This window comes from Carassius gibelio, chromosome A5 (assembly GCF_023724105.1).
Source record: "Carassius gibelio isolate Cgi1373 ecotype wild population from Czech Republic chromosome A5, carGib1.2-hapl.c, whole genome shotgun sequence".
Classification (NCBI taxonomy): domain Eukaryota; kingdom Metazoa; phylum Chordata; class Actinopteri; order Cypriniformes; family Cyprinidae; genus Carassius; species Carassius gibelio.
In genome coordinates this window covers 17,037,723-17,049,483 of record NC_068375.1, presented here as the reverse complement: position 1 = coordinate 17,049,483, position 11,761 = coordinate 17,037,723, and the positions used below count along the sequence as shown (strand labels likewise).

The following is an 11,761-nucleotide window of genomic DNA, read 5'->3' as shown; positions in this document are numbered from 1 at the left end:
TCAATAATTTCCCTTCGTAAACATCTAAATGTCTGTTCGGTTGCTCCTATGAAACAGAAAGCAATTTAATTGTGGTTTTCCTAATTATGTGATAAAATCAGCAAAGATAAAAGCAGTTTACAAAACACATTCTTTACTACTAAATCAGATTTACTCATTTAACTTGTACTGTAATGTTTTTCGAAACGAGTACGAATACGAGTTCCTGAATGTGAAGAATTATGGGATACACAAAAACTGCTTTGAAGAGGTATTAGAGACAGAGAGTGTTTACTGTATACATTAAGGGCTATGAGCTTTGCCAATTTCTTGACCTGGGACCATCTTGAGAAATGACTTCCTGTCGCGTACACATTCTCAAAAAGCCAAGACCAATAGTGTCGGTATTACAACATGCACTTTATTTTTTTCTCTTTAGTCCATTTGGTTGTATAAGCCACTGTTGACAGATAAAAATAAAATAAAAAATGCATTCAACAGAAATAGTCAAAAACAGTTGAAAGTTCACCGTATCATGCTCTCAGCTTCCCATTTATGGACTGCTCGCGGTGAACATGCAACATGATTGAGAGCCAGAAAGTGCTTCAAACACCTTATTCAAGAATCTCTTCTTTAACAGTTTTCATAGACTAGGTCTATCACAGTTATTTCTGTGAAATCTTTAAAACAGTCTGAAAATAGTTTTATCCATTAATTAGACCTCCATATAAATTTAGTAACAAATACATTAAAATATAGATAAAATGCATTTGCTTATAAGAGCAATGTTAACACATTTGTTAGTTTCTAAAGGTTTTTTCATAGAAATAATTAGTTTTATACATATATTTTTCAATGGTGATACAGCGATAAAATGAGTCAGAAAGCAAAAGCAAATACATTAGTAAAGACTTCGATCAGTAGACCTACAGGTCTGAAATACATTCCTATTTATGCAACAGTCCTTTCAATCAGTAAACATGGGACACATTTATTTCTCGTTTGAGTGGTTTCATAGAACACAAATGAGGCTCCGTCCCTCTTCAATCTCATCCTGCACCTTGTCGCTGGAGGTGGCGTTCTCAGCCTGGGCCGAAAGCAGGGCACAAACGAAAGTGAGAACAGTGCCTCCTATGGCTGTGTAGAAAGCCCAGCCCAGAGAACACACGCCCACTTTATATGGGGAAGCATCCGGACCACAGTAGTCAACTACCTTCTTAGAGCCCCAGCCTGCAGGATAGAGCATCAGACCTAAGATGAGGAATAGACCTGCAAATGAGAAAATGGAAATGTTACAATTTACAATTGAGGTGTTCTGCGTGATTGTAAGGTGGACGCTGTGGGACAAGTTAATGAATATAAAATGAATATAGCAATTAACAACAACTCACTGAAACAAATCAGAAACACATTTTAAAGAATCTTAAAGGTCCGTTCACACTTGGAACGATAACTATAGAGACATTTATACTGATAACCATTTTAGTGTGTATAGTCGGTTTATTACTGCATTTCTGTCGCCTGCTTCTTTAAAAGCTTAAACAATTTACAGATTGGTTGGATTCTGATTGGACGTCAATATTTTTAGCTGAAAGTGATTCCAATGATATTGTTCCTCTGTGTCGTTATTGTTATAGCCATGGTGTGGACTTCCCTGTTCTCAAAGAATTAGAATTAAACAAAGACTCCATTGTTTTGCACCGGTCAGTTTTGAGATTTTGGGTTATTTAGCTTCAGATTATCAGAATCAGTAATCTCCACTTCAGTACCACTTATATACACCAGTCCTTCCAGTTGTATTCCTCTCTAAGGTTTTTAAAAGGGGGTTTTCCTGATTTACATTTTTTCCCTAAAAGTAGGGCAAACACAATTATTTACACAACTTATTTTTTGGCCGCTGAAAGCATTTTTTTATGGATATTTCCAAATTCCCCATTGTAAAACATTTAACTCTGCAATGTCAAACAAAATGAAAGAAGATTATTGAAACTGGCTTTATCCATTGTTCAGATTTCTGTTCTGAAAATTTACTGTACACAAATGAATGCATATTTCATTAGATAATTCCTCATTTGCATATTAAAAAGAAAAAGATATTGTAATACAAAACAATTAAAACGTGTACTGTGTTTAAGTATGATTATATCTATAAGTTAAAATTTGCACCATGGAAATGGTGTGAATGGGACTTTACATGGTATTTTAGTTTTTAATATTTGGAAACTGACTGCTACCTTCATTTTTCTCTTAAAAGTTTCTCCCTCCCTGTAGACACACTCAGTCAAAACTAGAAGCTGAAAACAACCTTGTAGCCCATTTGAACAATGTGATAACAACATGAAAGGTTTTCCTGTAATAAGTAAGGATGACCCATGATGAGACATGATTTCAATTCAGTGTCATTTTGTGCCTGTTGAAGCTATGTGTTTATGCTTTAAATAGATATTTGTCTTAAAATCTGGGACTTAATTGTTGTAATGCTGTTTAAAATACAAAGAATGAGCTCTTGCTGATCTAATCTTCAAGAGCCCTCCATTTGACTCTTGAGTTCTTACTCTAAACAGACAAGTGAGATCCTGTCTCTGAAGTCATGCTGAAGTCATGCTCTCGCTATTCACAAATTACTCAATCACCATGTTGTAAATCTTTCAATGAAATTATGCAAAAGCTATATAGCTTGGTTGTACCTGTTGTTAGTCTTGTTTTTCTATAAAATAAAAATAAACCACAATATTTTTACTGTACCCCCCAAACTGTAATGTTCTAGTGTTTCCAGACATGACTGCAAGTAAGATGCATCATCATGACTGCTCTGTTATGACTAAGTATTTTGACTAAGAATGTCCTGCCACAGTCAACATTACAGCTCTGCTCCTTTGAGCTGGTTTGAGAAAGGGTAAGGAATGTAGGTGTGGATTCATGAGGCCGGATTCACAAAGCATTCAGATCAGCTCCGCGTGAAATAAAAATTGCCCATATCTTCTAAATGCATGTTATAGATTGTGAATGATTTCTCCATGGAATTTATTATCAAAGTGTCATAACTTGATCTTCTGGTGAGAATTTTAGACGCCTCACTGGTGACAAATGCCAGACTTCTTCAATTATTTAGACTGCTTAAACCCTGCCCCTCAACAATTGACTATTAAAGCCAATTCACACCTCACAGACAAATGACAAAAAACACCAACAGACAAGTCTGTCAGAGTTAACTGGATAAGGAACACAGAAGAAAATAAAATTATCTGATCTCTGCTTCATTACAGTTTGCACATATTTTTTCGTCGCGAACATTGATCTTCCTTCAAAACAGCCGGTAAAAGAGTCGAGCGATAACGTGCGTCATCACTTTGAAACGGCATTAGATCTGGCTTTTGTTCACACAGCGCTCGTCCCGGGTTGAACCCGCCAATGTTACTAGGTCCCTGACCCGGGTTCAATGCCGGAATCAATCCCGGGACGTGGTTGCTAGGGGTGTGACGGTAAGTATATAACCGTGAGACCGGCGGTTATAGTTGAACACCGTCATTAGAACTCTATAACCGCCAAAACCGTGTCACTAAAATATTTTTTACAAACATTTTTTATCAAAATTTTTTTTCATTTTTTAGATAGGATCATCAGATATGCAATATATCGGGAGACATGGTTTTTACCACTTAATGAAGTTTTGTAAATCGTCAGACATGATATTTACCACTTCATTAAATTTTGCTTTGTAGAAAACCTTTCTTAAAAACGAATTTCGTTTTGAACAAATTTTATCTTAATTTTAATAGATGTTTCATCAACCAATTGCATGTATTTTAATAAATAAAAAGCAAATATAGCAGACAATGATAACCGTGACATGGAAGCACCAGCGCGCCGTGTTCACTTGCACTGCACTGTGAACTAGAGCACATCTCATCGTAAATGAAACTCAGCGTAGGCCTATGCTTCATACATTAGCATTAAATATCTTTGCTGCATCCTTTCCAGAACAGACAATGGCTTTTTTTTTTTTTTTGCGGCTCGCATCAGCAAAGCATAGACGGCAAAACAATCAGCGGATGGCGGGCGGGTGCGGCTTTGAAATTTGCTCAAAAAACTTTGGCGCGGATGATGAGTTTTGTGACAGATCTCCTTAATAAACGGAGGTCTGAAATCTCTGCCCCTTTACCGATCAGAGCGCGCGCTGAAACGGAGTCAACCCGCTATCTCCAAGATCAACCAATTGACTCTACGGCAGATCCACTAGCATGGTGGCGAGACAATATGAAACAAAATGAAACACGCTATCCGCCCCCCCCCCCCCCCCGACGGTTATGTTATGAACCGTCACATTTGACTCACGTCATAACCGTCATCACCAATTCTGAAACCGGCACACCCCTAGTGGTTGCTTTCACACAGTAGGCGACCCGGCAATGTTCCGGCAATTTTCCGGGTCTGACATGCAGTGTGAAAGGGGCTTAAGTAGTACAGATGTTAGATGTACAGCTGTACAGATGTTTAATTAATTTATTTGGTTATGATTATTATTATTAAATTGTTTTGTCAAATTATAAAATGGCCAAATTATCTGTAATATATGTGTTTTACATCAGAAACAGGACAAGCTGGATAAGGTTTTATAAACATTGAAAACACCAGAGAGACACTGAAGTAACATTTCCAGTGCTGTAATATTTAGACCGTCTTTTCTGTAATGGCATGATGAGAGTGTTGGAAGATCATAATTAGATAGCATGGTCTTTGAGGTCACTAGAAGAATGTTGAAGCCGTGAGCCCAAAGCATTCTGAGGGCAACTTCAGTGTCTCCCTTAAATACACCCCCTACATTTCTGTGTTTAGTTGATAGTGGTTCAAAGTTTAAAATGACCACTAACTGCCACAACAAAAGACTGGCAAAGAATCTGAGACTTTCCCATCGTACCTGCTATTCCCTGAAGCAGGCCACACACATTGAATATGCTCTTCTTCAAGATACTCTGGAAGCACATGCTGAAAACCGAAAGGATGCCCACTACGGATAGGAGAAAGATCGCGATGACTAGAAATATAACAGTGGCTTGCCAGAAGCCACTGGCTATTTCCATGAAGTCAGTGGCGTAAGGCCCACACTGGGGCACCTTCTGCTGTGCCACCTTGATGCAGCGGTTATAAATTCCCAGGGTGCGCTGGTCGCTGCGGTGTGAAGCGGTGATGGTGAAGTTGAACATAGAACCATCTGGATATCCCACTAGCCATTTGGCGCTCATAAATGCCACCATCTCAGCAAATGCCACCACAATGCTCATCAAGGTCCATAACATAGAGCGGCATGTGACTATGACGTGACACATTCTGCAGAACCTGTATGCCAGTACTTGAGAGGAAACGGTTTCGTCAAGCAGCAACTAAGGCACGTCAGTGAAGGTCTATTGGTGTTATCCTCACAGCCGAATCAGCACCAGATCTCTTCAAACAGCAACACAGAAGAGCTCCTGAGCTCTAGGACCATCCTGAGAATATCCATGTACTGACACCGAATGAACAAATCTAAAAGAAAAAAAGAGAAAGAGATTTGTTTGAGAAAGTTATAACCAAGGACATAAATCTCGAATGCTCAAGAGCTCTGAATTAGCACACTGATGCCTGTACCAGGAACAATCCCATTTAATTCTGCAATTTTCCAGTTCATAGACGTCTCTGTAAATCCTAGTAACATGGCACAGAATATTGTATCAAAACATTCAAATGAGATTATACGAATTAGTCACCAGAATGTTACCAATTGCCATGCCATTTTGTTGGTTTCCTGAACACACTAGCCATCTGCTTTTGATCAGAAAAAACAGGTCAATGTTGAGTCAACGCCTTAAAATATAGTTTTACCTAAATAAAGTTTTACTGAATGGAAGAAACCTGGTTTGAGTACAGACTGATAATATTGTTCTTTTTTTCATTGAGGAGCCAGTTTAGGTTAAGTAAAAATGAAAACTGAGGGGTACAGGATTGAAGAGGCAAGAAATACCTATAATATTAAATATTAGCATGACAAAGATATCAGTCTTTTTTCAGTCTTCCACCCATCAGAGGATAGTGCTGCAACCTATACCGTACTTTCACTTGTTATGACAGGTCCTTACTGCAATACCGCAAGATTAACTTGATAAAAAAAAAAATCTACTTTCCAATGCAGTCATAATATAAACAAGAAAAGCATGACATTTTTAGACAAAAAAATATTCCTAGTTTAAGTAAACTTAGGTTGAGTAGCCTACGTGATGACAGGTTTTCTTAAAGCCTTCGATGACAGTTCTGAGTCTTTTCTCAGAGTCTTTTATTTTGGCATCAAGCACTGATTCATCATTTCAAACTGAACAGGAAGGCAATTGCAGCACTTTGTCAAAGCTCGATGTCCCAGTGTTTCGTCAAACTTGTCTTTACAGTCATCAAAAATGACTGTATAATTATTTTATAAGCTGCCCAACTAGACTGATAGGCTGTTTGCCTGAATGGTCAGAAAGCTTCAAATCTAAGAAACACAAAGAATGAGCTCACACTTAATTTAATTACACCACATGATTTCTGAAAAAAAGAGGAGGTAAGCAAACCAAAAAAGAAAGTGCCATGGATTCTTAAGGGGCATGAAGAATGTCAGAGCCTACTGCTGTGAGATGAGGACACAAAGGGCTCTCCTGCTGATCCATTAGCATGGTTGTGAAAAGGGATAAAGAGGTTCTATACTTTTGAAAAAAAGATGGAACCACAAGCTAGAAACGGTGACAGACTTGCCGTTTCTTCTTGGGAATGGTGGAATGTCATTCAAGATCAATATTAAATTATATTTCCAAAGGCAACCAAAGGTGCTCAGCAATCAAACAAAACCTCAAAATCACAGGGGTCAAAAATCAAGAATCTGATCTTACACATCTAATTCGCTGCTTATTCAATTGGGTTTTCATAGCCAAAATTCTCACTTATACATTTACTGGTTAATACCATACAGTGATGGTATCAACTGCTAGTTCCATGGCGCGGATTTCATGACATGGTTAACCATGTCATGACATAATAAATGATCAAACAATGCCCAAAAAAAACATTTATCTGGTAGCTACTTTTTGGCAACATTTAGCCCCAAAACATTATGCTTTATTTATGTTTCTGCTAAAGTGTCCCGTTCAAAAAAGCAATATTGTTTACTTAACCCCTGAAATCTTAAGCAGTCCACCGGCTTTATCTCGTGTTACTTTCTCTCATGTCTCTGGAAACGGTTACAATCTGTTTACCAATGTTTGCCTTAAAAGAACAAGTTCAAAAAGCAGTTGTATTGATATTTAGGATATTAAGCAAGGCTGTAAGGAGCTGTATAACAGTTCTCTGCTCTTGTTCCGTTTCTTTGAATGTTCTAGTAATAAACTGTATCATCCCACACCACAGCCAGATAAAACGATCTTTATTCAGCGTGACTTTCTACGATGTCAAAACCTATTCGACGCAATTGAATTGAGACGCGAACAATTACACGCAGCCCGACAGTTAAACATAAAATATATGTATTCCTCTTACCTTAAGGGCGGTGAGTTAACGGGCTGTTTGCTGATTAATGTTAGTGTTCAACTTCCTAATGTGGCTGAGCGGATCTCTTCTGTTCTGACGCTACACGACTCGAGCCAGAAGTGAAGAGGCACAGGAGAAACCTTCAGCTTCACGATCAGAGATTTGGAAAACATGGAAAGACATACAATATGGCATCGTTTAGAGACCACGACTCCTACTTCGGTGTTAGTCCCATGGCAATATCAGGTCTGGTTCACTTCAGCTAGGCTACTTTTCTTCACCGCCCCTTTACACCAGCCCCTCGGGAAGTTACAAGCTACAATGGCTCGGAAATACGTCTATGTAATCTAGGTAGACAGCTCACTACAAGCTCACACGTTTTGTGTTTTGCGATCTTTTCCTCTTTAGATCTGTTTACATTTCACTGGAGAATCTGAATAACTTAAGTAGTTTTGCCCTGTGTGTTCACACTCACATAAAATGTTTAACTTTTTCACAGTGTTCAACATTGTATATTCATCACCAAATAATCAATTTATGTCTAGAACTTGTCCTTTATGTCTTTTTTCTGTCTTTAATATTTCTACCTCATTGTCATTTGCACCACTTCTCAAGTTATATAACAGGTTTAATAGCATTCGGTGGAGGAAAAAATATATTAAAAAAAAAACATTTATAGCCTACCATCTTTGGGTTGCTGATTAGTTTTTTGTATCATAAAGGGATAATTTAAATCCATTAATTACCTTCGTTCATCAGAACACACATTAAGATGAAACAATTTTTGATTAAATCTGAGAGCTTCCTGCCCACTTTCAAGGCACAGAAAGGTAGTAAGGACATAGCTCAAATAGTCCATGTGACATCAGTGATTAACCGTAATTTTTTGAAGCTATGAGAATAATTTTTGTGCGCAAAGAAAACAAAAATGATGACTTTATTCAACTATTTCTTCTCTTCTGTGTCAGTATTTGTCACGTGTTTATGAGAGTTTCATGGCGCTTGCGTGTGGTGCTGCTGATGCAGGAGCTGGCGTTCTGATGTAGGACCCGGATGCACTGTGGCTTGTTTTCAAGCCGAGGAATGCATACGCATGTGTCGTGGTACGTGAACATGTGGCAAAGACTGATATGGAAGAGAAGAAATTGTTGAATAAAGTCATTATTTTTGTTTTCTCTGCATAGCTTCATACAATTACGGTTGAACCACTGATGTCACATGGACTATTTCAATAATGTCCTTACTACCTTTCTGGCCCTTGAACATGGTAGTTCCTTTGCTGTCTATGCAGGGTCATCAATTTCATCAACACTATCTTAATATGTTTTCTGAAGATGAACAAAGGTAATAGAGATTTGGAACGACATGAGGGTGAGTAATTAATGACAGAATTTTCATTTTTGGGGGGTGAACTATCCCTTTAAATACACAAATAAATATTTTTTTCACATCTTTGTACAATTTCATAAAATTACAGCTGTTACGTATTACGTATGTTTTGTGCAGACGTCATATCTAATTTTGATGAATGATTTATGCCCAGCTATATAATTTTCACATTAAATATTGAAATGGTTTATGTTTATGTTAGTCTTTGCTGACATAATAATAGTTTATATAATAATAGTATTAATATAATTCATATTTGTATGATAAAATTTCAGTTGCAAGACTGAAAAGTCACAAGGGACCATATAAATAGAAGCCTCTGGAAAAGTAGTGAAAATAAATGAACACTTCCAGGACAGTTTTACTGTGATCTTCACAAATAAAAAGGCATTATTGTTACTACAAATCAGCCCTTGAAGGTTCAAAGCTGAGGCCTGGATGCAGATTAGCCATTATACACATATTACAGGAAGATTGCCAGTCTGCAATAATTTCAAATGAGCATTTTGAGGCCAGGACAATAAAAAGATTCCAATTAACAGAAGTGTTGTAGTATTTCTGTGTCAACTCTAGGGGGCTGTATTGTGTCTATGAGCGAAGACGTCGAGTATTGGATGCAATATTGTGTGTAAAAAATTATGTTCTAAAAATAGACCTACTGTGTTCTAAATCAAAGACGAAACTAACTGATGTATTAACAGTTACACGGTGTATTGCTATATTTTGAATTGTGTGCAGTATTTGCTGACCGTCACCGTCTTTCGCTATATATTTTAACCGAGAGAGAGAGAGAGAGAGAGAGAGAGAGAGAGAGGCATAGTCCTGACCGAATATACATGCAAATGCCTGAAAAATACCTTGACTGTGTCTCATCCTTACCTAATCTGCCTTGCAGCATTCACATTTGTCTTTTCCAGTCAAATTTTTGGATGTAATTCCTGTGTAAAAGTTGGGAAATGCTGTGAACTTGCCAGTGAGTGAAACATCTTATATTAACTCAAGGGGGTGAAAAATGTTACATCCTACAGATGCTTGACCAAATAAATTATAAATGTCTTATAATATATATATATATATATATATATATATATATATATATATATATATATATATATATATATATATATATATATATATATATATATATATATATATATATATATAATTATTGTATTGCTCAAAATGTCTAAAAGCAGTTTCATCTTCAAGGAAACAGAGGCTAGGACAGGCCAAAGGGCTCATCGATGTCCTCAAATTGAGCTGGTTAGACATGGTAAGCTGGTTAGACAACACAACTGCTATATATTTTGTTGTGTTAAATCCACTTAAATATAATGTAAAATTGTAGTTAGCATTAACAGATCTTTTCATTTACTCAAACACAGACTTGAATATAGTGAACTCTACTCAGTAAAAAAGAGATGATATAGGCTAACTAAAAACACTGATTAAGTTCATTTAAAAATGTGTTTGAAATTAAGATAAATTCATTTTGTGCAATAATCAGTCAAGTGTAACCCAAACACAGAATAATGTAATTTTGGCTATAAATATTTATTCTAGAAATATTTACTTTTTTTCATGAAATGTTAAAAAAAACGTACATTTTGAACAACTGACTTGTTGAGAACCTTAAGGCGGTCGCACACCGGACGAGACGCGCCGCGTCGCGTCGCGCCACATGTAGGACAACTCGAGGTATCGCACACTGGACGCGCACATTCTAAATGCGTGAGCTCAATTTCGCAGCAAGATGGGAGAGTTTTAACTTCATCTATTATTTTATATTATTTATTTTAAATATATGATTTTAATTGATAAAAGCTGAGTTTTTAACGTTAATTAATGAAAATAATCTGTGTTATTATAATAAGTCTGTTATTGTTTTGTTGTATCTGTTGTCTAGGCAACTGTGCTGCTGAAAACGTAACCAAACACTTTGTAATGTTTTATTTGAATGAAACAAGTGTGCTGTACTTTAATTTCAGTTTCAGTTTATAACATCTGGGTTTTTTAATATAAAACTATGCGGATGGCGCTCTGTGGCGCGGCAGAAATTTGAACAGCGTTCTGAGTCGTAGCTGGGCACCGCGGACAGACGCCGAATGGCGCCGCCGGTGTGTGTACTCACATAGAGAATAATGTGTTCGAATTTTAAAGACGTGGCGCGACGCGACGCGGCGCTGCGCTTCTCGTCCGGTGTGCGACCCCCTTTAGAATCAGAAAGCAGATGAGAGTGGTCTGTAATGAAGGGTTAATGTTATGTGAAAGTTATATATATATATATATATATATATATATATATATATATATATATATATATATAGCATCAAAATCAGGGTGATCGTCCTTGGTTTCTCCAGTGTACAGCACACAGTACTTTAACTATTATCATTGGAACATCACTGCCCCTGGGGCACAAGCACACAGCTCAACGACATTAATTGTGTTGTAGTACTGCTTCTAACCACAAGGTGTCTCTAAAGCAACTGAAGACTCACTTGTAATGTGGTTGTTTAGGGTACTTGCACCACTCAGCGGTGTTAACTGTACCGCTTACTGATATTCTGAACGCTTTGTGGACAGTCTAGAAGATAATGGCAATTAAATGGCTTCTTATATTCTTATATATATATATATTTGAAAAAAATAATGGGGCCTAAAATATTGCTGTGGACTGTGGGCCTTAGAATCAAAACAGCTACTAGATTAAGTGTTTTTTTTTTTTTACTTCCTCTCCTTTTCTTCTGTTCCTCTGATACTTTATACTTTACAAACGTTAGAGAAAAGTATACTGATACTTTATACAAGCGTTGGAGAAGAGAAAACCTAGGAATATTCTCATGGGGCCTATGACAATGTA

General features: G+C 37.0%; 1 protein-coding gene across 1 annotated transcript; it reads right to left on the bottom strand.

The window, feature by feature from the left end:
- Positions 1-378: 378 nt before the first annotated feature.
- LOC127998680 (LHFPL tetraspan subfamily member 2a protein) lies at positions 379-7,917 on the bottom strand. Its single transcript, XM_052592126.1, has 3 exons — positions 7,519-7,917; positions 4,898-5,502; positions 379-1,248 (listed from the first exon to the last, which is right to left on the bottom strand). The coding sequence occupies exons 2-3, from the start codon at positions 5,304-5,306 to the stop codon at positions 992-994; spliced, it is 666 nt and encodes a 221-aa protein (XP_052448086.1). The 5' UTR covers positions 5,307-5,502; positions 7,519-7,917; the 3' UTR covers positions 379-991.
- Between the last annotated feature and the right edge of the window lie 3,844 nt (positions 7,918-11,761).